This window comes from Mangifera indica, chromosome 11, assembly GCF_011075055.1.
Source record: "Mangifera indica cultivar Alphonso chromosome 11, CATAS_Mindica_2.1, whole genome shotgun sequence".
NCBI classification, from domain to species: domain Eukaryota; kingdom Viridiplantae; phylum Streptophyta; class Magnoliopsida; order Sapindales; family Anacardiaceae; genus Mangifera; species Mangifera indica.
The window spans coordinates 2,204,312-2,227,763 of record NC_058147.1 but is presented as its reverse complement, the minus strand read 5'-3'; the positions used below and the strand labels follow the sequence as shown (position 1 = coordinate 2,227,763).

The following is a 23,452-nucleotide window of genomic DNA, read 5'->3' as shown; positions in this document are numbered from 1 at the left end:
TATCATTTTTCCCTAGCTTAATTTTAAAAAATTAATTTTTCACCTTCACCATATATGAATTTTAGGGTTTTATATTTTAGAATTAACAATCACCCCCTCAGACTTACAACCGAAAAACTTCATTCCATCTTTTCGACAATTGTTCTTCTTGATGGCATCTCCCCCTCTCCCTGGTGGTTTTCTGATGCGGGATCCATTGGAAATCTTGTCAAAATAGCCAGATTTTGTGTACAAATTTGTGTATCAATGAACATACAGATCAGTTTGATGATGTCGCACAAACGTAGCCGACGTTTGTGCGACACAGTTCAATTGGTCTATGTGTCTGCCAATGCATAGATTATCACGGATCTATGCAATTTTTTCACATATCTGTGCACAAAAATTCAGTTATTTTAATATGATTTTTGGTGGTTTCCACATTGGAAAACCACCAAAGAGGGGGGAGATGCCACCAAAGAGGAATGTCGGTAAGAATGATCATTAAAAAGATGAAACGAAGTTTTTGGGTGTAAATACAATGTTTTGAAGTTTGAGGGGTGATTGTATTTTAAAATATAAAACCCTAAAATTCATATATGGTGGGGGATTAATTTTTTAAAAATTACGCTAAGGGGGGAAAATTGTTAGTTTTTAAAACTAAGGGGCAAAAAAAGAAATAACATTTTCATTGTTCAAGTAAAAATTATAAATGACAATTTTACCCCTAACTATAATAACCAAAACTAACAGAAAATTAGCGGGAGTCACTTTGGGTTTTCATTATATCTTAGGTGGGAATAAGTATTTTAAAATAATTATTATTTTAAAATCAAATCTAATTAATAAAAGAATAATAAAAAAGAGTTTATCTTTTAAAATAATAATAAAATTATTTTAAATAAGATAAAATAATATTTAATTATATGATAACATATTAATATATATATATATATATATATATATATATATATATATATATATATATATATATATATATATATATATATTAAAAAAATAAACATATATAAAATTGCTAAAAAAAATGAAAGTGATAATGAAGGTGAAGTCCAGATTTGTGATCATTTTTGGAGGGAGAAAAAAAAGTGGAAGGCGAAGTGGAGATCACGACACAGACCAACAATGAGGATAACAGGGATTAGTGGGAAAATTTATAACATTGTTTGGAATGTGGTGGCTATCGTATAGTGGTTTTTTATTAAGAAAAAAGATTGGAAGAGAAAAGATGTCGACCAACCAAAGACGCAATTCCGGCCAGCAAAGGTATATGGGTTGATTTTGGTAATAGGGTGAAAACATTGCAATGGTTAAGTGATTCCATAAATTCTTGAAAAATAAAATAATTAAGAGTAATATGGTAATTACAATTCTTAAACATCTTTAAGATATCTTGTTAATTTGATTTTTGGTAAATAAGTATGATTTATATCATAAGACCATCAACCTGGAAAAAACAGCTGAGGCCTGAGGCTCATGACAATACAGTTCCTTTAAATTGGTTTCGCCACCGATTGAGTATAAGACAATCTGCAGCAGATGAAAATAAATAAAGTCACAATTGGCTTTGGCAGTATGTCCTGCTTTTGAGGGAGAGAAATCCCTGTTCAACTGGTGACCAAAGTTCACAATTAGCTTGGTCCACACCAAGAGTTCTAACCTCAAACCTTCAAGAGTTTTTAATGGTCTTTTTCCCAAGGTTCAAGTTCAGAAGATCAGAGGGGAGGCTTTGAAGGAAGGAGGTAACAAGAACAAAAACTAACCTAAGCTGAGTACAGTTTAAGATTGGAGGTTGACATAATCACACACAAATTCTTGACTTAAAAGATGACTCAGATTACATAAATCAGGCATTTCCAATCCTTTATATCCTTTACTGTCAGAAAAATCAAGAGAATAATTAATGAATCTATCTCCATACAGATTGTATACAATTGAAAATCAGCACTGCCAAGAAGTAATATTTGTATTTTGCAACAGAAGACTGCATTTATGATTCAAAACCAAGAAGCAGCCATTCAAGAATGGGTTCCATAAAGCTATCCCTATCAGGGTAGGCAGCTCAAACATAACTAGAGGATGTAATATCGTATAAAATCTCCAGGGGTAAATGAAACAATGGAGATTACTAAAGAATAGATTACATCTCAAAATTCCATGTACTCTGCTTAATTTTGGGATTTGTAATTCCTCAGCCAGATTGAGGGCTGCAGTTATCTGGAAGAAATATAAATCAAAGTCAGACAATACTTTATTGTAAATAATCGGTCAGGGAAATCAATCTTAGAACATACCAGGCCTCTAAACAACTGAAAGTAAAGTAGTGATAGCTCAATAGAGACACTAAAATGCAGTTTAGAAACATATATTTAGATTTAAGGCATGTGAATATTATAGTTCTTCATATCTGAGATTAATATTTACCACTTGAATTGCAAGTGGACTCAGAGGTGCTAAACATTTGATCAAACCCTACTCATCTCCAAGGATCCAACAGTCCAATCAGCCATGGCTAAACAACCTCCCTTTAATACCACAACTGACTGTTCCAACTAAATACCACCACCCAAAATGCCACCATGGCCTGTTGTCTTGCCACCAATTGTAACCTTGTCAAAATTCTGTACCACCAGTCCTCAGTGAAGGCACTGTCACTAGGCATCACTGACGTAATCAATATCATAAAAAATCCAGCGTACCAATTTCCAAAATTAGTCTAAGTAATGGCATCCCCCAACAGGATCCAAATCTAGTGCCTAATACAATTTTCATAAATCTACGTGTAATGCAAGAATAACAGTCTCCTTATCCCCAATGCTTCCTGATGTCCTCTGGAACATCGAAATTTGAACAGTACAGGAAGACCTTATTAAAACATTAACTCCCACACAAAAATAGGTGAAAGTACAAGTCATTTGCTTCAATGACATCAACTTTTATTACACATTAAAATGAAGTCAACTTAAACTCTACAATCAAGCTAATCTTCCATGGTAATAATATGCCCCCATGCAATGTGCCAAAGGAAATCTTATTACATGGGAAAGCTACCCAAACCAAATACCCTAAACCCTAAGTATGCAATAAATCATTAACCATGCAAGCATTGCACGCCAGAAACAAAATATGACCTATACTCTAAGCCAAGTGACATATTCATGCAATGCAGAATTGATTGTCATGTCAAATCCCAAAACTCAGTATATTCACCTGGTCAAATTAAGACTGGAATGTTTGATGTGAAAAATATATTTCAAAAGGTTCACCTCACTTGAAAAGGTTCACCTCACAATACATAAACACTCAATTTCCAATTAAAAACGCAAAAAGAATGACCCAAAAGACAGTTGGAGAAGCAGTAAAACAACGATGCATTTACCTTAAAATTTCCATTCAACTTTGAATTCCTTGACCACTCCAACGCCAAAGCCTTGCTTGATGTCTGATAAGAAGCTCTAAACACATCATCGTCAAAAACCTTTCGTGACAGAGCAAAATCCCACGAATTCTTTGCCAAATCATAACATGGCTCAAACGTAGTCACTCCTCCATGAACATAACTATACTTCAACTTGCAATTCCTTGAACCAAGCATGTGATTAGCTGATACCTTGTTGGCTGAATCAAACAGAAGAGATCCATCTACAATTGTCCGGTTGTCCCCTCTACTATGAATATAAGTGAGATTCAAGGGTTTGTCCGCAAGCTTAACTGTGTTCATAAACTGAAATCTAAAATCCTGCTCCACTCCACAATATGAAAAATTGATAATATTAAGAACATTGCTTTCCTCTAGTGAGTAAATAAACAGAAAATCCAACCGCAACTAGAACAGTCTGAAACATTTCAAAGTTTCATTTAATCTTTCTGCAATAAGTTGACTATCAAACAAAAGTATAACAGATTAAACTTAACATAAATTGTTGCCACGAAACCCTAAAGTTCCCCATAGTTACAGAGAAAATAATTAGAGAAATACTTGCACTCCTGCAGCAACCTATTCAAGTATATTGTAATTAAAAAATAAAGTAAAATCATTTTGCTACCAGTTCTAAGCAACCAAACTACCCGTCGCTACTTAAGTTTTCTTGTTATGGGTACCTTTTTGGGGACGTTGTAATCAATGATGAAGAAGCCAGGTTTTTCAACAGCTAAAACCAAGCCGTTAAAGCTTGGGCCTTTGACAACGGTGGCATCAGTCATAGAGGCTCGGAGCTTGATATCGCCGGCGTTAAGAGCAAGAGTAGCAGCGGCGCTGCTCTTGTCTGTTTCGTACCTGCCCTTCAAAGAGGCCTTCATTTTCGAGGGAAACTAAGAAAGACAGCGGCAGAGATTATAGGATAGTTGAAGCATATGTGTTTATGTGTGCGGGGTTGGCATGCTATGTTTTAAGCTGACTTTGCTTTCGGCTACCCGCTTTGCTGTTGAAAGGTCGTAGCGTGGCTGTAGAGCACGCTTTCGTTTTAATGGACCAGACCTCTGAACTTTGTGGGCTATGCTGCGCCTTGCAGGCCTATCAAACAATAGAAATAAACTTTTTACAAGGCCACAAGGCTGATTCCCATTTTTAAATTTTACTTCATTGTCAAACTCTTATTTTGGTGAGTTTTAAAAAATTTAAACATTTATTGATTTTTAAATTTTTATTAAATATAAAAATAAAATTATTATTTTAATAATATTATTAAAAATATATAATTTTATCTTTTTTTTTAAATTTTGAAAATTGATAATATCTTTTTTAGATTCATATTTTTCCGATTTTAAAAAATGACTCCCTCCTCTAGGGTTCATACAATTCAAAATCTCATTTTCATTTATCTCCCAAATTTTGCAAAAATTCTCCAACCCCCCATACATTTTTGGCTTGCTGTTTTTTTTTTTCTAGTGTCATATCTCTTCATCTCTGGTCACATTTTTCTCAAAATCTGAACCACCATCAATTTCTCTCTCTTCGGTGGTTTCTAGAGTGAAAACCATATCGAAATTGGTCAAAATTGACCAAAATCAAGCAAGAGATTCGGATTGATTTCTATAGATTTTGCATTATTGTTTATCTCTTTTTTGGTGGTTGTGATGGTGCAACCCTTTCCTCCCTCTGATTTGTCAACTAGAAGTAAGAGAGAGCATGAATCAAAGATGAATTGTGCAAACCAAACCCTAATCGTGTGCCACCCATCTCTGGGCCGAAAACCTTGACCCACATCGGCTTGGTCTTGGGCTAAACATTCAGCCAAAAACAAAGAAGACGACTGATCAACCAAATACGAAGAAGAAGGTCGATCCAGACTCTCCAAATTGTGAAGTATAAAAGGTGAAATGTACAATTCAAAACTTAAGGGGGTGACTACAAAGATAAAATATACAAAAAATGCAAACCCTAGGGTAGGGGTGAAATTATGAATTTTTAAATCTAAAAAATATGAGTTTAAGGGAAAATTATCAATTTTTAAAATATTAAAAAAAGATAAAATTATATATTTTTTAATATTATTATTAAAATTATGTGTTCACCCTTATATTTACTTAAAATTTTTAATAAAAATAAATAAATATTTAAGTTTTCAAAATAAAATATATTAAAATATGTGGTTGAACTAAAACTTAGGTGGGAATAAGACTTTTGGCATTTTATAATTACGTTTGTCATTTTTTCTTACTATCAACAGATTCAACACAGTGCTGGCAGTTGGCCGTGTTGGACTGGGTGCAGCATGGTCTGTTATCTTCAGAAGTCATGTCATATCATAACCCACTTACTGGTAGGGTTTGCAAGTCGTGTGGTCCGTAAACACGATAAAACCATGGCATGGTTCGAAAGACTTGTAACTGGTTTGTTCACTATATTATATCAAGTCGACCGTAAGACCCCTAACACTGTCCATAAAGTCCATGGATCTGACACGTTCTACAATTTTGTGAGTCCACCAGACTGAATAATTTATCCACAATAATTAGGGCCTGAAAAGGTGATTAGGCTTTTAAAGCCCATTAGGTATCTGTTAGCGAAAAATAAGATACATCCAGTGCCACTGGCGTCTACTTCGAACTTCAGCCTAATTGGCGCAGTGTGAATCCAACGAATCAGATTAGCTGAGGTCACTTCAAGATCAACGACAACGATGCGTTGACAAGTTTAGACACGTACATATGAATATCACTCAAAACTTTCCATTTACGATTTATAATTTATTCGGGCAACGCGAGAGTTCCCGCCAAATCCATTTGGCGCGGTCTTTACATTCCACTGCCTCTTATTTCACAGGCGAACCCTACTCTCTCTATATCCATTGATTGCTGAAGCTTCGAGTTGAAGCGCCAACTCCACATCTTCTTCTCTCTCTCTCTGTGGATCTAGCCCTCAATTCCAGGTACGTTTGAGTCAGCTATAATCAATTTTATTTACAATGATATACATTTAATTTCAAGAGTAGATCCATGTTGAATTTCATAGATTTTGTCTTCAGTTCAGATCTCAAGCAATGGGTTTAATTTTAATCTTACTTCGATATATGGGGTCTAGGGTTTTGCGGTGGAGATCTCAATATGAAGTGATTTTTTCTAATTTTGTCATCCGCTGCTTTCCTACCGTGGCACACTGCATTTGTAATTTTACTAGAATAATAATGTCCGTGAATTTATAAGTCCACGCCTTGAAATTAGATAGACAGTTAATAGCAACAGTTAAATATAAAATCTAGGTGTCGGGGTGTGTTGATTATTATATCCCTGATTTCTTATTCAATGTTTGATTCTTTGAAAGGCCGATTGGTCCTCTTAGCAACATTTTCTAAATTGAAAAGATTATGTTAGTGATGTCACGCTGAGATGTTACTTGAAATTTGGATGATATGGCACTTATAAGCCCTGTCCCTTGATACAATGCATTTGTGAATTTGCAACTTCTGACAGTGGTCAATTCAGTATCCGAGATGGTTTTATCTATTTTTCAAAATTTTATTAGTAGGTTTGAACATCCCTATCATCACATATATTTTCCTTTTTTCTTTCTTATCTTCTGATTTATTTTTTCACATATATGGAATCCTGAATGACTTGTTTATTTATTTTGAGTCTGCATTATTAATGTCACGGAAATTCATTTATGCTGTGATCAGTTCTTCACAAGTATTTTTTATTTACAGAAAAAAGCATTGCAATTCTGTATGCATTGACAAGGGCAAAAGTTTCACATTCATCTAATGGAGTTACGGAGTTACAGTCATTTGCATCTTATCCAGGCCATTAAAGGTGGTCAAGTGATAAAAACCTTGAATGTTAGGCCTGGGAGGCCTGCACTCACCTTTAAGGAAGTCAAAGAAATATACCAAACTGAAGTTGCTAAACATCATGATTCAATTCCACAAGAAGATGTATCTGAATGTTCTCAAGTCAACCCTAACATGGTCAAGTCTGAAAGTCCATGCCTACTTAGGTCAGAGAGAAGAACAATCAGAGTAGATGCTTCTGAGTTTAATCACAGCAGTGCCGATGAAGAAAGTGAAACTGACTTGGATGATCTTAGCTTTGTTAACATGACACTGAAAGAGTTTAAGGAGAGCTGCAAATCAAGGAAGAGGAAAGGTCCTAAACATGTAGATATAAGTGAAGGATTTTTTGAGAATTCTTTCCCTCTAAAACAAGAAGACACCAATGTCAATCTTGAAACTGATGAAGATGACCTCAAGGAGCTTCTCAGTAGTTGGAAATGTAAAGTTACAAAGAACAAGAAGCGAAAGAAGAAGCACATTGAAAGCCATATATTGACTTCATCTCAAAGTGCCATAGTTATAGTAAAACCCCAGAAGGTTCTCACTGATGGAAATTTCTGGCAGCCAAGTGGCTATAAATCTGTGCCTATTGACATTAAGATGGAGGTTGATGAGTCTGATAACTTAAATTGCCAAACCATGATCTGTGGTGCTGCTGATTCTTCTCACAATTGTAACAAGCAAGTGGATTATTGTGGAGTGGTAATCGATGAATTACATGAAACACCTGGTGAGTGTGTTCTTGAGACTAATGAGTCAACATCTTTAAGAAATGAACAGCCTTGTGTTTTAAATGAAGAATCCAATGAATATATAGAGTTCACTAATCCCACACCTTTTTCTGACATAAGGGTCTCTGGTTGGGAGATCATGGCTGTGGATATTCCACAAATAATCAGTTACCAGTGTCCAGGTTTTCCAGTGACAGAAAATGTGAATGAAGGATATATTATCCACTCACCTCTTGACAATGTCTCTCCAGAACCAATCTTGATGTTCAATGATCACAACTTCGATATATATCATGACTCTGAAAGTCATTCTTCAATCCATGCGCTATCATGGCCAAGTAGCAGTGATAGGCAGGTTCAAGTGCTTGATATGGCAATTGATAATAGACTTCAGTGTATGGAAAGCATTGATGTTGATGGTGCATTACTTTTTGAGGATTGTAGAAGAGATGGTTTGCCTTCTGACTTTGAAGCAAGCACTATTAGCCCTTCTAGTGACTGTACCTCATCTTGGAGTTCCAATTCATGTGTGGATCTTAGTAGCTGTTCGGTTCCTGTTGCTGATGATTCACCTTTGGAAGAGAGGAAGCAACTCTCTTTGTCTGCCTGTGATGTTGCAGCAAGAAATTGCTCCGGAGCACTACATCCCTTTGGTGCTTCTGATGAGCTTACAACACCATCAGGTTTAGGGGATTATCATCATCCAAAAGTGCATTGTCCTCCTGAAAGGCTCCTTTCAAACAGAAAGGTCTGTAACAATATACTGAATACTTGATTACTTTTGAGTTATGTGGAAATGGTTTCTTATTTAAGTGCTTTGACTTTCAGGCTATTTCTCCTACCTCTCAGGAGAGGCTATGCAAGGCTATGAATTCCATTGATTTAGAGGACGACAAACATTCTGGTAAGTACATAAACTCATTTATTTAAACTGGAACTCATTGCTTCACCCTATAGATGGCCTGCCTATGAAGTGGTTTGGATGAGATGACCTCGCTGTTTCTTAAAATTAAGCCCATTAGCAGGATAAAAAGGATTGACATAAATTGTTTATTCTGACATTTTCCTGTTTATATTGAATATTTCTTAAGCATTCATATATTCTGAATTCAGGATGATCTGTTCATCTTTTTTGACTTCAGACCCATAAGTTTTCTCATTCTCTATCCGATTTATATTCATTTGGTGGTGATAGTTTCAGAATGCAGAGGGAAATTGCTGTTTGAGAAGCAAGCTGATAATAATGTCATTAGAACTGAAGGATGCAATAAGACAACAAATGCTGGAATCACTATCAACACGAAGCAAGTCCGTAGAAAACCTAAATATGATAAGAAAGGGTCCCATCCTAAGGGCATTCTCAAAAGTCCTCATCTTTCTAATGCTGCATCTAGTTTTAGCACTGGCTGCACTTCCAAACAGAGTTTATCACAGAGTGCCATTGCATTCTCCCAGCGGCAGATGCAGGATATTGAATCTCTTGCAACTAAATTGATGTCAGAGTTGAGCTACATGCAGGATGTTGTGAAAGAAATATTGTCTTCTGAACCTTCTCCAGCTATGCCACTGAAATATAAAATGGATAAGGTACATCAATATATAAACCTTCTGGCATTTTAGCGAGTCTCTTTTCTTTGTAGAGATCCAGAAGGATCTAGGTTGATTTCTAAATTTAATTAGATATTCTGGGCCTTGGCAGGTGACAATGGCTGTTAAGAGTGCTAATAAAACTGAAGAAACAGCTAGAAGATGGCTTTCCATAATGAGCAGGGACTGCACTCGGTTCTGTAAAATCATGGTTAGTTTCCGATTTTCTCTTTATGAAAAACAAAGTGTTGGTTTACTTGGGTGATAATTTCTAACACTCTTCTGTTTATTTTAATTGATGAATGGCAGAAACTGAGCGAGGCAGGAAGTTGTGCTTCTGGAAATATAGTCAACAAGGAGAGGAAGATTACTTTTGCTGATGAGGCAGGTGGAAAGCTTTGCCATGTCAAGGTGTTTAAGGATGACATGACTTCTGAGATGGAGCATACTGATACAGAGAAATAGCTGCCTAATTGGATATTGACTCACTACTTGTACATAACTTCTTTCTATGACTTATGCCTCAGTTTGATGTGCTTACTACAAGTCGGGAAGTTGCTGAAGTCATGGAGGTATAACTTCTACAGTTTTAAACTTCTTCCCTGACTTGCAGACTGCAGAGAAGAACACAAAGTTCCTAAACCACATACCAACGGATTCCCGAGGTATTGCAATTATTTGTTATTGATCCTGCCACTATTTCCTCAATAAACTCAACTCGTTGGTTGGATGAAATTCGAGGCACCTTGTATTCTTTCTTCATCATAGTCAATGTCATTCTTTCAGCTTTTTGTTATTGTTTTGCCTCAGACGACCGAATCTAGTTAAGAAATGTAATTGTTTGTCTTATATCCCTATATTTTTGTGGACAATAGTAAAATTCTGTTAAAAGATGCAGTTAAGTTTACTAAGCAATAGTTGATGGATAAGATGCAAATAAGTTTACAAAGCAATAGTTGATGGATAAAGTCCACTAGATTGATTGAAGAGGTAGGATGATGGACATGAGTAAATTCAATAAAGGATGAGTTTGAAAAAAGTTTAATTTAGTTGAAGTTCGAATTCGATTTCAAAATAATTTTATTTTAGGTATTATTTTTATTTCATGTATTGGAGACGTTTAGGAATTTAATTAGCTTTCTGTTCCCTTTACCGTCCCCTCCATCAATCAACCGTATTCAATCTTTTTTTTTTTTTTCTAAAAAAAACATATGCTCACTTGACCATACAATATACAACACAAAATAATTATACAGTAGCTTTATTTTACAGTTTTATGTTGCTGAAAAAACAAGCACATATCATCTAATCCTACCCAACCTCAAGAAAAAAAATAAAATTAATTAATTAATAAAATCTCATTCACTTTCTTGATTAAGCTTTAAACCAGCTTGCTGACTCACTCGCCCTGCATAGAACAATCACTGAACAAAACCTCCCAAATTTCGGAAAATGCATCCACAATTGTTCCGTGATACTGCCTCGAATTCAAAGACAGAAAACACTGCAAAAGTTGCTCTAATTCATGAACCTCAAACATCTCCTTCTCCCATATCATTTCCAACATCGACCTCTTAAAATCTTCATACGGGTCCTGCGATTTCTTCACCACTGCCACGCTCTCTCTCACCTTCCCTTCCGCCGGCCACGGTATCATCCGCTTCAAAATCGATGACTTCTCCGGCGACAACGATCCTTTATAATGACTCTTTGAAGCGTAACGTCGCAGTCTTCGAATCTTCTTCATATTTGTATTTACTTTCTTCTTTGTACGTCTGGTAGTTTTTTCACTGTTGTAAAAATCATACGTTGTGCTCTCCAGAGAATTATCCCATTCAAAGGAATTCTCATTGGAAAAGCTTTTTGAAGTAAAAATAAGGGTGTCGGCTTGTTTATAATCCTCTTCTTCTTGGCTACTAAAAAAGCCACTATCACGAGATGAAACGCTTGGTTTTGCCTTTTTCTCTTTGTTTCTTTGTTTCTTCTTGTACTTTTCGTTCACCCAAACCGGAGACACGCCGCTGTCGCGTGACGCATAGTATATATTTGCAGGATGTTTTGGTTCATAGTGTTTAGAGTATGCGTTTAGATCCGGGGTGCCTGGGCCTGAAAGGCAGCCGCAACCGAGTGAAACGACCCTGGGTGACCGGTGGCGCTTGACGAAAGCGTGCTCCGGTGTTGGTGGCGGTGGTGCGGGGAGGTTTGGGTAAGCGATATCGACGGCTTTGGGGTTGAACGGAGATAGCCGGTACTGTGCGGGAGATGGAGCTTGCGCAGAAGTTGAAGGGCCTTTGGAACGACAGAATTGAAGTGCAGGAATGACTCGAGAAAGTTTTAGCTTGAGGCGTTTCGCCATTGATTTGTCTGCAACAACGCCCAGAAAGTGCAGTAAGGTTGTAAAGGTTCAAAGTTTGATTAATAAATATAAGAGAGGAGGGTTGGCCGGCCATGGCAAGGGTCCACACCGCTTAAAAACTGACCAAATCCAAGTGATGAAAGCGGTCATATTCCTGAAACAGACAGGTACAGGAAATTCCTTTGTGCGTGTTGCCTTCGAAAATGTCCAGCAGGTAGGTGATTGGGATTGAGTAAGTTGCTTTCAAGTGACATTTTCCTCCTTTAGACCCGATATTAATTGAAAACAAGGCGTACGAATGTTCATTAATTTGCCAATTTGTTTATCTTATCTGCATAATAAATTTGAAGATTATTAAAAGAAATCCTCCTCTGATGCAAATCTCGGGTAATCAAACATATTAATCTCCTTGTCGAGATAGAAAAACTCAAATCCATATAAAACTCACATCCAAATCTTACATATTTTGACATAAAATTTATGTCTGATGTCTTACACTTAAAATAATTATTCATACCGAATTAAGAAAAAATTACATTTATCACCTTATATTATTATATTATTTTTTCGACGTTGTTATAACTAATATACAAAAATATTCAATATTTTTTAACCCAATTTAATGTCAATCTAGTAGAGGAGACAGTTAATCTAATTGATAGGTAAATTATTCGATTAATGATAATTCTAGTTAACAATTTAAAAAATAATATTTAAAATAATTTTATATAATTTATTATTAAACATATTATTCAAATTATTTTAATATCAAAATAAATTTAATTTTGTTATATATGCTCAAAATTAATAGATAGAGTGTTGAATTTAAGTTACAATAATGATTTTTCTCCAATTTTTTACTTTATCCAACCATTTAAATCATTCAATTTAATTTGATCCAATCATGTTAAACCCTAAAAATGATTTTCAAACTGATTAAAACTATTTTTATTAATGGATAATTGTTCAATCAGTCAAACGACTAATCCAATTCTGTATTTAAAACCATGGAAGCGTCATCTCCAGGTTGAACTTCCCTTCCTCAAAAAAACTGTAACTGTCGCTCAGTGATACTCATCAATATTCAATCTATCATAGTTACCAGATCAAGAAAGCCGCCTAAGACCTAATCAAAATCTTGGATACAAGTACGGAAAAACGATCAATATATAAAAGGGGAAAAAAAAAAAAAGAAATCCGGAAATGCCGTTAGAAGCATAATTCTTTCTTACACAAAATAATAGAAAGAAGGTTGTCTCCAGACATGCATAGACCAATTCCACGCAAGTTCACAACTTTGTCGATGAACTAAACATTTTTCATTTTTCCTCCTAAATCTTAATATGATATATATATATATATCGTTTTCAATGAAGCTCTCAGGTGAAAAAAGAAGACAAATTCAGGTCAGAATCTAGCACTAGAAACATGACACGTGGACTAAACAACAATCACTTAAAAACGGAAGATTGAATTCTGTATGAACAAGCAAGCATTTGACTTTGACTAACAGCATCCTCATAGCTGGAATTTTGAGGTAACTTACCTATTGGACTTCAGGGCTTGCTTGATCTGTGGATAATGTTATAGTAAAATTATGATTAGAATAATCAATGACATTATATATATTTATTTTTGGTACATAAATAAAAATATATTTGATATATATTATTATATAATTAGATAATTTTAAATTAAAAAGAGGGAGTATTTCCCACCCAAGTGTTAATATAAAGACAAACACATACTTGCAGAGTTTCAAAAACTCAAACATCCACTCATAGATAAACTTTTGTTAGAATTTTCTGTTAGAGATAAGAGTAAAATTGTCATTTATCACTAAATCTCAAAACTCTAAAAATTTATATAATTTTTCCCCATTGATTTGGAAAACTAACAATTTTCCTTTAGGATTAAATTTTGAAAAATTTTATTTCTCCCATAGGGGTTTTTCAAATCTCTCAGGCAGATTTTTAACAAATGACGATTGCTTTCTCTCCCTCCTAGCAAAGTCTCCCTTTTTGGCACGTTCTCTCTCTCCAATGAAAGACAAAGAATTCATCGTTGAATCCAAAAAACCCTTTGAATCGTCATTCGTTTTGATGCGAGTCATCATCGTGCCAATGCATATAATTGACAACGCAGAACTCTTTGATGATGGGTATTTTGGATTCGTCAAATTAGAAAGTTAGGGTTTTTTGGATTCGATGATGAATTCTTCATTGTCTGTAAGAGGGAGAGAAAGGGCCAAAGTGAGAGACTTCCCTAGAAGGAAGAGAAAGCGGTCATCGTTTGTCAAAAATCTACCGGAGAGATTTAAAACCTTAGGAGGGAAATATAATTTTTCAAAATTTAATTTTGGGAGAAAATTGTTAGTTTTTCAAATCAATGAGGGAAAATGATATAAATTTTGAGGGTTTAGTGATAAAATGACGATTTTACCTTTGTCTCTAATAGAAATTAATGTATAGATGAGTATTTGAGTTTTTGAAATTTCGTAGGTGTGTGTTTGTTTTTACATTGAAACTTGGGTGGGAAATAGTCCTTTGACCTTTTAAATTAAGGATAAAGTAATACCTAATCACATAATAACACATATAAATATATATTTATTTGTATACTTAAAATTAATGCACATAATATTATTCTAGTATAAATTTGGGTATTCAGTAATAATGTGATTTTTTGAGTTTAGAATAAAAATAAAATAGCATTTAATCATATAGTGATATATTATTATCGGTATACATAATCTTAACCTTATTAACTTATAACTTCCCTAGAAAATAGGCTACCAATCTAATGCAATGGGTATAAGTTTTGTATCTTTCCAAATATGTACATTATTATGTGAGATACTATATATATTTATAACAGTTATAAATTTGGATATCAATGATAATATGTCACTATATAATTAGGTATTATTTAATCTTTAGATCAAAATTACTTTATATGATGACATTTTATTATTATCTTTAAATTAATACTCATTATTAGTGTATATAATTTTATTACATTATTTAATAGAAAAATTATTCCACTCTTGAGCACTTGATTTGTCATTAGTTTTACAAGAGAAGTGAACCCCGCAAAAGCATAAAATAATTAGGGTTCAATTGCCATAAACAAGGTCATTCTAATTGACCTTATAGGTGTTTTAGTAGTGGTAAATTTGAATAAAGTCAAAATAAAAAGTAGCTCAAGCTCAACGCAAATTCAAAATAACTGGTTTGAGTTCAATCTCTGACTCCTTTGGGCTAATCATTCAATGATGCCATTGAAAACAAAAGACGTCGAAGAAAAAAAAAATTTCAAAAAGGATAAATCATCAGCAAGATAATATGGAATGCGAAGACATTTTAGGCTTTTGATTCGTGATTCATCCATATAATTGTGAGGTCCAACGTTTCAGACATCAATTGGGCCAATTTGGGCTTTCTCCTGGGATAATGATCTTTGAGCCCACTTCATTGCCACTTAAAAAGATATGTGTAATAAAATATAATTCAATAAAATTATTTATATATATATATAAATAAAATTTAGATATATAAATAATATATTATTATATAATTAGATAATTTTAAATAACTAAAATTTTTATTTATGCTTAACGATAAGGACATAAGGTCTATTATCTTCATCACTCTATTTTTTAATAAATTAAATTTATTATTTTCGTCAATTTCGTTTAAATAAGTCTATCTGAGATCGTAATCGTTCACACAAACACAAAATATTAACATCATTCAATTAAAAAAATTGATACAAAGATAATAATATCAATATTCATAGAAATTTTAACATAATAAACTCAATTTAATTTTTTGATCCATGAATTATTTGAATTACAAGAATTCATATTTTTATATGCTTATTTTTATACATAACTTTTCATGGATCAGACTGACTTAGAAAGTAAAATAAAATTACTCTTTTAACCTTATTAGACTAAAAGGGATGAGGATTTAAAGCATAAACATATAATTTTTTAAGTGAAAATTCATGGCCGGCCAAAACTAGATTGAGTGGATAAGGATAAAAAGATAATTAGAAAAGAGCACAATAATCTTGACGGAAATTGGTTGGCAGTCAATCCAAAGTCCAAAAACCAAAGCACCTGTAATGTTTACTCCAATTGTAGTTTGCCACGTCGACGAAAGGAACTCAATGTCTAATTCTAAACAAAATATGACATGACGTGTCCTGCCACAATTGGCTACAGGTAAAACTAGAGATTATCGGAGGAGGCTGTGTTCTGAAATTAAGCTGATAAAATTATACCGCTAAAAAATCGTGCCCTCACGACACCTCCTCCACCTAAACCTACGCGCAAGGAGCGCCTCTGGAGACAAAAATCATCAGCTTTCCGTCGCATTGCCAATGCAGCATTGCCTCACAAAATCGTCACCGATTTACAGAAAGAGGAAGGTTTCCACTTTCTTTCCTGGAATCCGTTCCTCTTTTGCCTTTGTTTTTCTTTCATTGTTTTAAGCTTTCTTCGTTTGTTTTCAATCTATGAGGACGCTTTGTCCCAATTATGACAGGGAAGATGGACTCGAAACAGTCCTTGAGGTCCCTATACCGGAAGAAATGTTCGTCAAAATGGGCAGCACAGCCACTTTACGGTGGGCGAATTTGCGGAATTTGATGAAAGCTCAATCCCATTCTTCGGATAGGTCATCTTACCTCCAGGCTAAATCAAATAACGAGTTCATGGCATTACTCAAACTTGTTGGCTCTCCTCTCATCTCTTTTCAGGTTCAATTGGATAGCCCCTTCAGCCGCCCCATTAAAGATGCTAGCATCGTAAGTTTCCTTCTTTATCTTCCTCTCAAGAATTAAAGCATAAAGATAACAAAACTTGTCATTACACGCATAAACAGGAGGCTTCAACGGCGAAATATATTGTACAGCAATATGTAGCGGCAACAGGAGGACATGCAGCATATAACACGGTGAGTAGCATGTATGCGGTGGGGCAGGTGAAGATGCAAGGTTCAGAAATGCATCAGGGTGATGATAGTGTCCACGCAAGAGGCAATTGTGAGGCTGGCGGGTTCGTGCTGTGGCAAAAAAACCCTGACCTGTGGTGCCTTGAGCTTGTTGTTGCTGGTTTTAAGGTAAGTGCGGGAAGTAATGGCAAGGTTGCTTGGAACCAATCTTCTTCTCAACCAAATCACGCCCATCGAGGCCCTGCTCGACCTCTCCGTCGCTTCTTTCAGGTAACCCATCACCTATGTAGCGTGAAATCGGAAATGCATAAAAAGAATTTTTTTAAAAACATAAGAAATGGAAATACGAGACAACATATGAATATGAAAAATATAAATTTTTTTTATAAATATCAAATTTTATAAACAACAACCTGTATTTAATTAATTATCAAAGAGAAAAAGGGGACAAAACTAGAATTAGAGTTCGGAAAAATTAAAAAAAATGAAATATAAAATTGATATTTAATTGATTAAAAAATAAAGAAAAGAAATGCATATTCTTTTTCTTAAAATGCATTTTGAATTTTTTTATATTTCCAAAACACCCCAAAACATTTCTTACCAGTTTCGGAAAAGGCTCTGTGCTTCCTAGACCACCACTTATTTTACACTTTTTAGGATCAATTTCAAGGCTTAAAGCGTTGAAAATCATGTTGCGTTTAAACTAAATACCTTTTTATGTTCAGGGATTGGATCCCAGATGCACAGCCCACTTATTCTTAGATGCGGTCTGCATTGGCGAGGAGATGATCGACAATGAAGCTTGTTTCGTGCTCAAAATTGAGTCACCTGCGCACGTTCTCAAAGCGCAAAATTCAGCCAACACTGAGATTGTTCACCACACAGTTTGGGGTTACTTCAGCCAAAGAACTGGGCTGCTAATCAAATTCGAGGACACAAAGTTAGTGAGAATGAAGACTGTCAAAGGAAATGATCATGTATTCTGGGAGACGAGCATGGCATCCACCATTGATGATTACAGGTATGTTGAGTCTCTCAATATAGCACATGCGGGAAAGACTGTCACCACGCTTTACAGGTATGGAGGGGCACATAATCATAAGAGGAAGATTGAAGAGAGTTGGAAGATTGAAGATATGGATTTCAATATATGGGGATTGACCTCTGAAACCTTTCTTCCTCCTGCTGAAGTCAAAAGAGAACAACAGGCTGCCGAGCATTCTGTGACCTGAGTTTCTTCTTTCCTTATTTTTTTCTGTTAAAAAAAAAAAAAAAAACAATGATTAATATGTGTATATATAGGAATTACCCTGAAATTGTTTTAGCTTAATATTGGACTAATCTTTTTCCGGATGATAAATAAATCATTTATCCATTTGTCCAATAAATTTTTTTTATTATTTTATTTGTTTGTGGTTTATATGATATATAATCAATCTCATAAATATAAATATATATATATATATATATATATATATATATATATATATATATATATATATATATATATATATATATATATATATATATCCACCTTCACAAATAATTAATTATTTATATTAAAAGATATTAGAATATATTTCGAATATATATTTTCTTATATTAAAATATATCTTAAGTGTATAATTTTCAAGGTTAGCGGATATTTTAAATATTATTTCCCTTTTTACATTATTGTTTCTTATATAAAATCTATGATAGATATAAATTTTCGTACCATTCAAATAATTAAATATACTAGAAATATAAAGTTGTTCCTATTCTTTTATGGTATTAGAGTTAAATATTCCTATTTGTATTCATTAGTTTAGGTATACCAACGCTTTCATATATGTGAAATTGGAAAGATTAGTTTATCGTACACAATTATGTCATCACTTATTTGGAAAATGAAAAGATGAGTTTATCAGTTTGGTTCACTTATGTTTTCCCCTACTTGAAAAGTTTATTAGTTTGGTTTACCCATATCTTCACTTATTTGGAAAATAGAAAGATAAGTTTATCAGTTTGTCCTACTCACGTCTTTACTTATATGAAAAGTGGAAATATGAGTTTATTAGTTGCTCTGCTCACGCGTTCACTTATTTGGAAAGTGGAAAGATGAATTTTTAGTTTGACATGCTCACACTTTCACCTATTTAGAAAGTGGAAAGAGTTTTTAGTTTAACATGCTTATGCTTTCATCTCTCTGGAAAGATGAGTTCATCTCTCTGGAAAGATGAGTTTTTTGTTTAGCCTACTCACCCTTCACTTATTTAGAAAGTGAAAAGATGAGTTTTTAGTTTGATATACATTGTCATTTTGTCATTGGCACCATCACCTTTTGACCTGTATAATAAACTCGATTCGAATTTATATTTCAATTTTATTCCTACTTGAATTAGAAGAGATATTAGAATATATTTCAAATATATATTTTTCGAGGTTGTCAAATATTTTAAATATGTTTTCCCTATTTACATTATTGTTCTTTATATATGATCTATGATAGGTATAGATTCATATATCATTCAGATAATTAAATATACCAAAAATATAATTCATTCATATTTTAACAGTTTATTTTATTTATAATTCAAAATAATTTAATCGAAGTGCATATAAACCGAGTTGAGTATTACTTAACTCGAGCTTAGTTCGATTACATACATAAAAAACTTGAGATTGTTGAGCTAGTAAGATCAAATAACTGACTTGAGTTCAGTTTGAGTTTGGTTCAAAATATACATTTTGATCCTCTAATTTAAAAAAAAAATTTGAATCTTGTAACGTTTATATTTATCAATTAATTTAAAATTTAAGTGTAAGATTTAAAATCTTTAAGATTTTATTAGTATTTTATTCAAATCAATTTAGTTCAAGAGTCGAACTCGCACTTACTTAACTTCCGACTTGTTTCCTATCCAAACTTGAATAAAACGACAATTTTTCAACTTTTGAGTTTGAAAAATCTAAAATTTTACTTATTATTTACTTCTGTCAGTAAAAACTATCTTTCTAAAAAAATCATTTTGCTCTTTATATTTTTTCTTTTTACCCTTTTACTTTTTCTATTTTCTTTTTTCCTTTTTCTTTTTTCTTGTTTGACCTTTCTCTCTTCTTCTTCAACAACTTAAACACATTTGTATATATAAATATATCTATCATCTAACTAACTTGTTTTATTTACTTTCCCTCCGATAAGCTTCCACCATCTTCAGTCTTGCCCACTCCTTTCTACTTTTGCCTCTGCAAACTCGAACTTTATACAAAAAACCTACAAGTTCACCAAACAGTAGTCTAACAATGTCATTTGAACTCACAAACTCACTAAATCACAAAAACTTTTTCAAATACCACTCTTTTCTCCTTTCTCTAATGGTATTGTTTTACAAAATACACTCACCCACAAAAATCGCAATTGCTTTATCTAGCCTCTAGCACATAAACTCAGTCACGACAGGTCCTTCTCCTTCTTCTCACATGATTGTGTCTCATTTCCCTCATTTGCCAATGTTTCTTCATTGTCGTGACTATGCTCTCTCACTCAACTCCAACTCCTCCAACTTTGTTGATGAAGACCTTCTTCCTGTCCATGTGTAAACATAATTTGTATAAAATAATAGTTATACTTATGAAATTGTGTTGGAAATAAGTAGTCCTAAAAGGAGACTATTAAGATGGTGATATGTTGTTCAATAACAAATAAATATATATTAATAATTTATATTTGCATTAAATGTACAAATCTGATTTATAATTTTATTAAAAGGATAAAATAGTAATTTATAGCAAAATCAAATGGTTTTTGTCAACGAAAATAGATAATGGGTAAAACATTAGACTTTTAAAACTTAAAGGTGAAAAATGTTATTTCATCAGAGTTGGAGTGTGAAACGGAATCGGCCTATTCTTATTGCCCACTTCTTTTCCGGGCCCAGTTTTATTTTTAATGGGCTTAATGGCCCATGGTTAAGCATCAGCAACTTGACGGTATTGAGTTTTGAGCATCTAAAACCCTAATTCAGAAAACCCTATTTAATAGCCATCACAGCACTGATTCTCTACTCAACTTGTCGCCTCCTAGGGTTCTCAACTTCTGCTTAATTTAGTTTTCTTCCTTCTGTTGTTGTATGTATGATTGTTTACAGATCAAGTTTTTCTGATTTCGATGCAACAAAAGAGAAAGAGGAGATCTTTGCATCTGTTTACCCTCTCCTGTTTAGGCAAATCTCAATGCTATAGGGGATAAAACTGATGCAGATACTTAAAGGTTGGCTTACCAGCTCATTGCATATTTCTTAGTTGCTTTGGTGTCAAATGGACCTGCCGATATTCATTTAATTATTTTTTTAGCATACAATTATTTTTTTTTCTTCAGAAATATGGCAAGTGATGAGGATTTTTGATCGTATACTGATGAACCCTGTAGACTTACAACTCCGCTTATTATCTGATGCCATTTTTTTCCCACTTTTTTGTAAAATTTTTACCTTGATTTTCGTCTTGGAAGAAAAGTCTTCATCTCTGTAAGAGTGGAAGGCGAATGATGTGAATAAAAAAATCACTTATACTACACACTGATTTCAGTGTGAAGACAATAATTCTCTCAAATAATCTGATGCCTTCTTTATCTTAATCTTTATCTCAAATTATCTTGAATTTAATTTATTGTTGGTCAATGATGAGAATCAAGCAGACGGGCGGTCTGACACTGATGCCGTGTTGAATGTCTGCAATTTCCCACTTGTGGAATATCTCTGAGTCTGAATGTTTACAACAAATAGTAGTTTTCGAGTTATTTATTCTTATTGTTTTGTGCTATGATGAAGTTGCTTATATATGTCTGGACATATGAAACCTCATTTAATGATATGTTATGCATCTTCTGAGCAGAATTTTATGTGTATTTTCCTCTTTTCAACTTTTGTTTTGTGCAATATTAGCTAAGAGGACCTGACACTGGGCTTGTTGCCTGTTTACTGAACGCTTTGTATGTGGGGATGAGTCAAAAGGGCTTAGATTAGTAACTTTTCTTGTTTTCTTTGGATTTAGTTAATTGTTCTATGGTCTTCGTAGCAATTGGGAAATCTAGATACTATGTTTTGCAGTATATTGCTAATAATTTCCGTGCTCAAGGAATTCTTTTGGTGCATTGTGGTTTTGTGATTTCCTGGACATTGGCTTACAGAGCTCAGCTCATACTAACATATGTTTGTACAATGATTTTATCTGACTTTAATTGTTATCAGAAACTGAAAATATTTAGTGTAGGTTTTTGCCCTTTAGAATTACTATTCTAAACTAATTTCAAGGTCTTTAATGTCTAATGTTTGATGGTTTTAATTTGATTATTGTCAAGTTATTTCTTAGTGCTAATTTTTGTGTGTTAAGCCCTCCGGTAAGAAGACTTGAAAGGGCAGTTGCAAATTTTCGTTCTAGTTTCCAAGCTCAAAGGGAGATTAGGGCTGAGTCTGTTTCAACAAAACTCATCTCCGGCCTATGGTTGCCTTCGTTAGAATTTGGATACCAATAATGTATTATGCTTCATTAATTTTTAATCGATGGTATATAGTTTTTTATAAATAATTTAATTTTTTTATTTGATAGAGTATGATTCTATTTGACTTGCAATAGCCTCATTGGGTTTTAATGTAAATAAACTCAAATGTTAATAATTTGAATAGTGTAATTGTTTTCACTAAATCTATTGTTAAGAATGCACCTGAAATTGTTCAAAACAGGTACTCAACCGATGTGTTATTGACAAAGTTTTAAGACTGCGTATTGATATTGTTTGGGATCCGTGATAATTTGGTGAAGACTTGCGATAAATAAAGATTAGAATAAAATATAATCAATCAGAGGTCTTAAATTTAAAGAAGATACATTGGAACAATTTTCAGGGTAAGTATAGTGTATATTCTTTTTCAGAGTTAGTAGGCACATATATATGACCGTGTCCAGTTTTAATTTCGCCGGGTTTTGGGTTGAAGTCTCAGCAATTGTAGGACATAATCAAATATTGTTCAAATTTTCATTTAATACGTTTTATTTAATGGCTCTAGTATTGAATCTCGATCAATCTGATTGAACTGTGAACCAACTGGTTTAAATTTAAGAACATGGGGCTAAATTCGTACACAAATGTAGGAAAGAAACTCATATGCGTGGTAGAAGAGGTGATTACAGGGCGCATCCAGGTTTTCGTTTAAGGTTAACATTGCATGTTCGTTCGGAGATGATCGTTCGAGGCCATTATTTTCTGAGATTTATTTTGAGTTTGCCAAAAATGCGAGTTGATTGAATTTTCCTTGATTTATATGGCAAAACAGAGTTTAAGACAAACAGGAAATGGTGGGAAGGTAGCTGATGAAATCCAAGCCAATATGTGATTTCTGTAGCAAGAAACACGAACCGTAGTGGAAACCTCTACTTTTTTTACAACTTGAAGATGGTAGAGCCGTCAATTTTATGGTAATATCACAATACCATCAAAGAAGCTTATTGTAAGAACGTCAATTTGTAGATTTTGCTTTACAACTCAAAGAGGTTAAAAAATGTAATAGA

General features: G+C 33.7%; 4 protein-coding genes, 1 long non-coding RNA gene and 2 other non-coding genes across 8 annotated transcripts; 5 read left to right on the top strand and 2 right to left on the bottom strand.

Annotated features, from left to right (window-relative positions):
- Nucleotides 1–2,014: 2,014 nt before the first annotated feature.
- Nucleotides 2,015–4,416, bottom strand: LOC123228654 (outer envelope pore protein 24B, chloroplastic-like). The gene is given in 4 exon segments (XM_044654111.1): nt 2,015–2,166; nt 2,169–2,214; nt 3,377–3,736; nt 4,099–4,416. Coding segments are annotated over 4 exon segments (633 nt in total). The 5' UTR covers nt 4,297–4,416; the 3' UTR covers nt 2,015–2,137.
- Nucleotides 4,417–6,205: 1,789 nt separating this feature from the next.
- Nucleotides 6,206–10,515, top strand: LOC123229062. Of its 2 annotated transcripts, none has more exons than XM_044654632.1 (6): nt 6,206–6,368; nt 7,143–8,747; nt 8,828–8,903; nt 9,201–9,586; nt 9,699–9,797; nt 9,896–10,515. In XM_044654632.1, exons 2-6 carry the CDS (start codon nt 7,200–7,202, stop codon nt 10,049–10,051), a joined length of 2,265 nt encoding a protein of 754 aa, XP_044510567.1. In that variant the 5' UTR covers nt 6,206–6,368; nt 7,143–7,199; the 3' UTR covers nt 10,052–10,515. The 2 variants fall into 2 exon arrangements, with proteins under 2 accessions (XP_044510567.1, XP_044510566.1); XM_044654631.1 differs by having other exon boundaries at nt 9,195–9,586.
- A 304-nt stretch (nt 10,516–10,819) lies between these two features.
- Nucleotides 10,820–12,152, bottom strand: LOC123230016 (transcription repressor OFP8-like). Its single transcript, XM_044656109.1, has one exon. It carries the CDS (start codon nt 11,940–11,942, stop codon nt 10,986–10,988), a length of 957 nt encoding a protein of 318 aa, XP_044512044.1. The 5' UTR covers nt 11,943–12,152; the 3' UTR covers nt 10,820–10,985.
- Nucleotides 12,153–16,389: 4,237 nt separating this feature from the next.
- On the top strand, nt 16,390–18,135 carry LOC123229617. Its single transcript, XM_044655541.1, has 3 exons — nt 16,390–16,754; nt 16,832–17,170; nt 17,629–18,135. Exons 1-3 carry the CDS (start codon nt 16,464–16,466, stop codon nt 18,133–18,135), a joined length of 1,137 nt encoding a protein of 378 aa, XP_044511476.1. The 5' UTR covers nt 16,390–16,463.
- Nucleotides 18,136–20,919: 2,784 nt separating this feature from the next.
- On the top strand, nt 20,920–22,024 carry LOC123228936. The gene is made up of 2 exons (XR_006504768.1): nt 20,920–21,155; nt 21,264–22,024. It is a non-coding gene; the product is annotated as an uncharacterized LOC123228936 (long non-coding RNA).
- Nucleotides 21,267–21,346, top strand: LOC123230233. Its single transcript, XR_006505045.1, has one exon. It is a non-coding gene; the product is annotated as a small nucleolar RNA R16 (small nucleolar RNA).
- On the top strand, nt 21,421–21,511 carry LOC123230235. The gene has a single exon (XR_006505047.1). It is a non-coding gene; the product is annotated as a small nucleolar RNA R16 (small nucleolar RNA).
- Nucleotides 22,025–23,452: the final 1,428 nt, after the last annotated feature.

Bases quoted from the DNA above. Each gene is read 5' to 3' on its own strand.
- LOC123229062 (XM_044654631.1), top strand. From the start codon at position 7,200: ATGGAGTTACGGAGTTACAGTCATTTGCATCTTATCCAGGCCATTAAA. The intron at 8,904-9,194 runs GTAAGTACATAA...TGGTGGTGATAG, and splicing joins AGAGGACGACAAACATTCTG to TTTCAGAATGCAGAGGGAAA. The intron at 9,587-9,698 runs GTACATCAATAT...GGGCCTTGGCAG, and splicing joins TGAAATATAAAATGGATAAG to GTGACAATGGCTGTTAAGAG.
- LOC123229617 (XM_044655541.1), top strand. From the start codon at position 16,464: ATGAGGACGCTTTGTCCCAATTATGACAGGGAAGATGGACTCGAAACA. The intron at 16,755-16,831 runs GTAAGTTTCCTT...ACGCATAAACAG, and splicing joins CCATTAAAGATGCTAGCATC to GAGGCTTCAACGGCGAAATA. The intron at 17,171-17,628 runs GTAACCCATCAC...TTTTATGTTCAG, and splicing joins CTCTCCGTCGCTTCTTTCAG to GGATTGGATCCCAGATGCAC.
- LOC123230016 (XM_044656109.1), bottom strand. From the start codon at position 11,942: ATGGCGAAACGCCTCAAGCTAAAACTTTCTCGAGTCATTCCTGCACTT.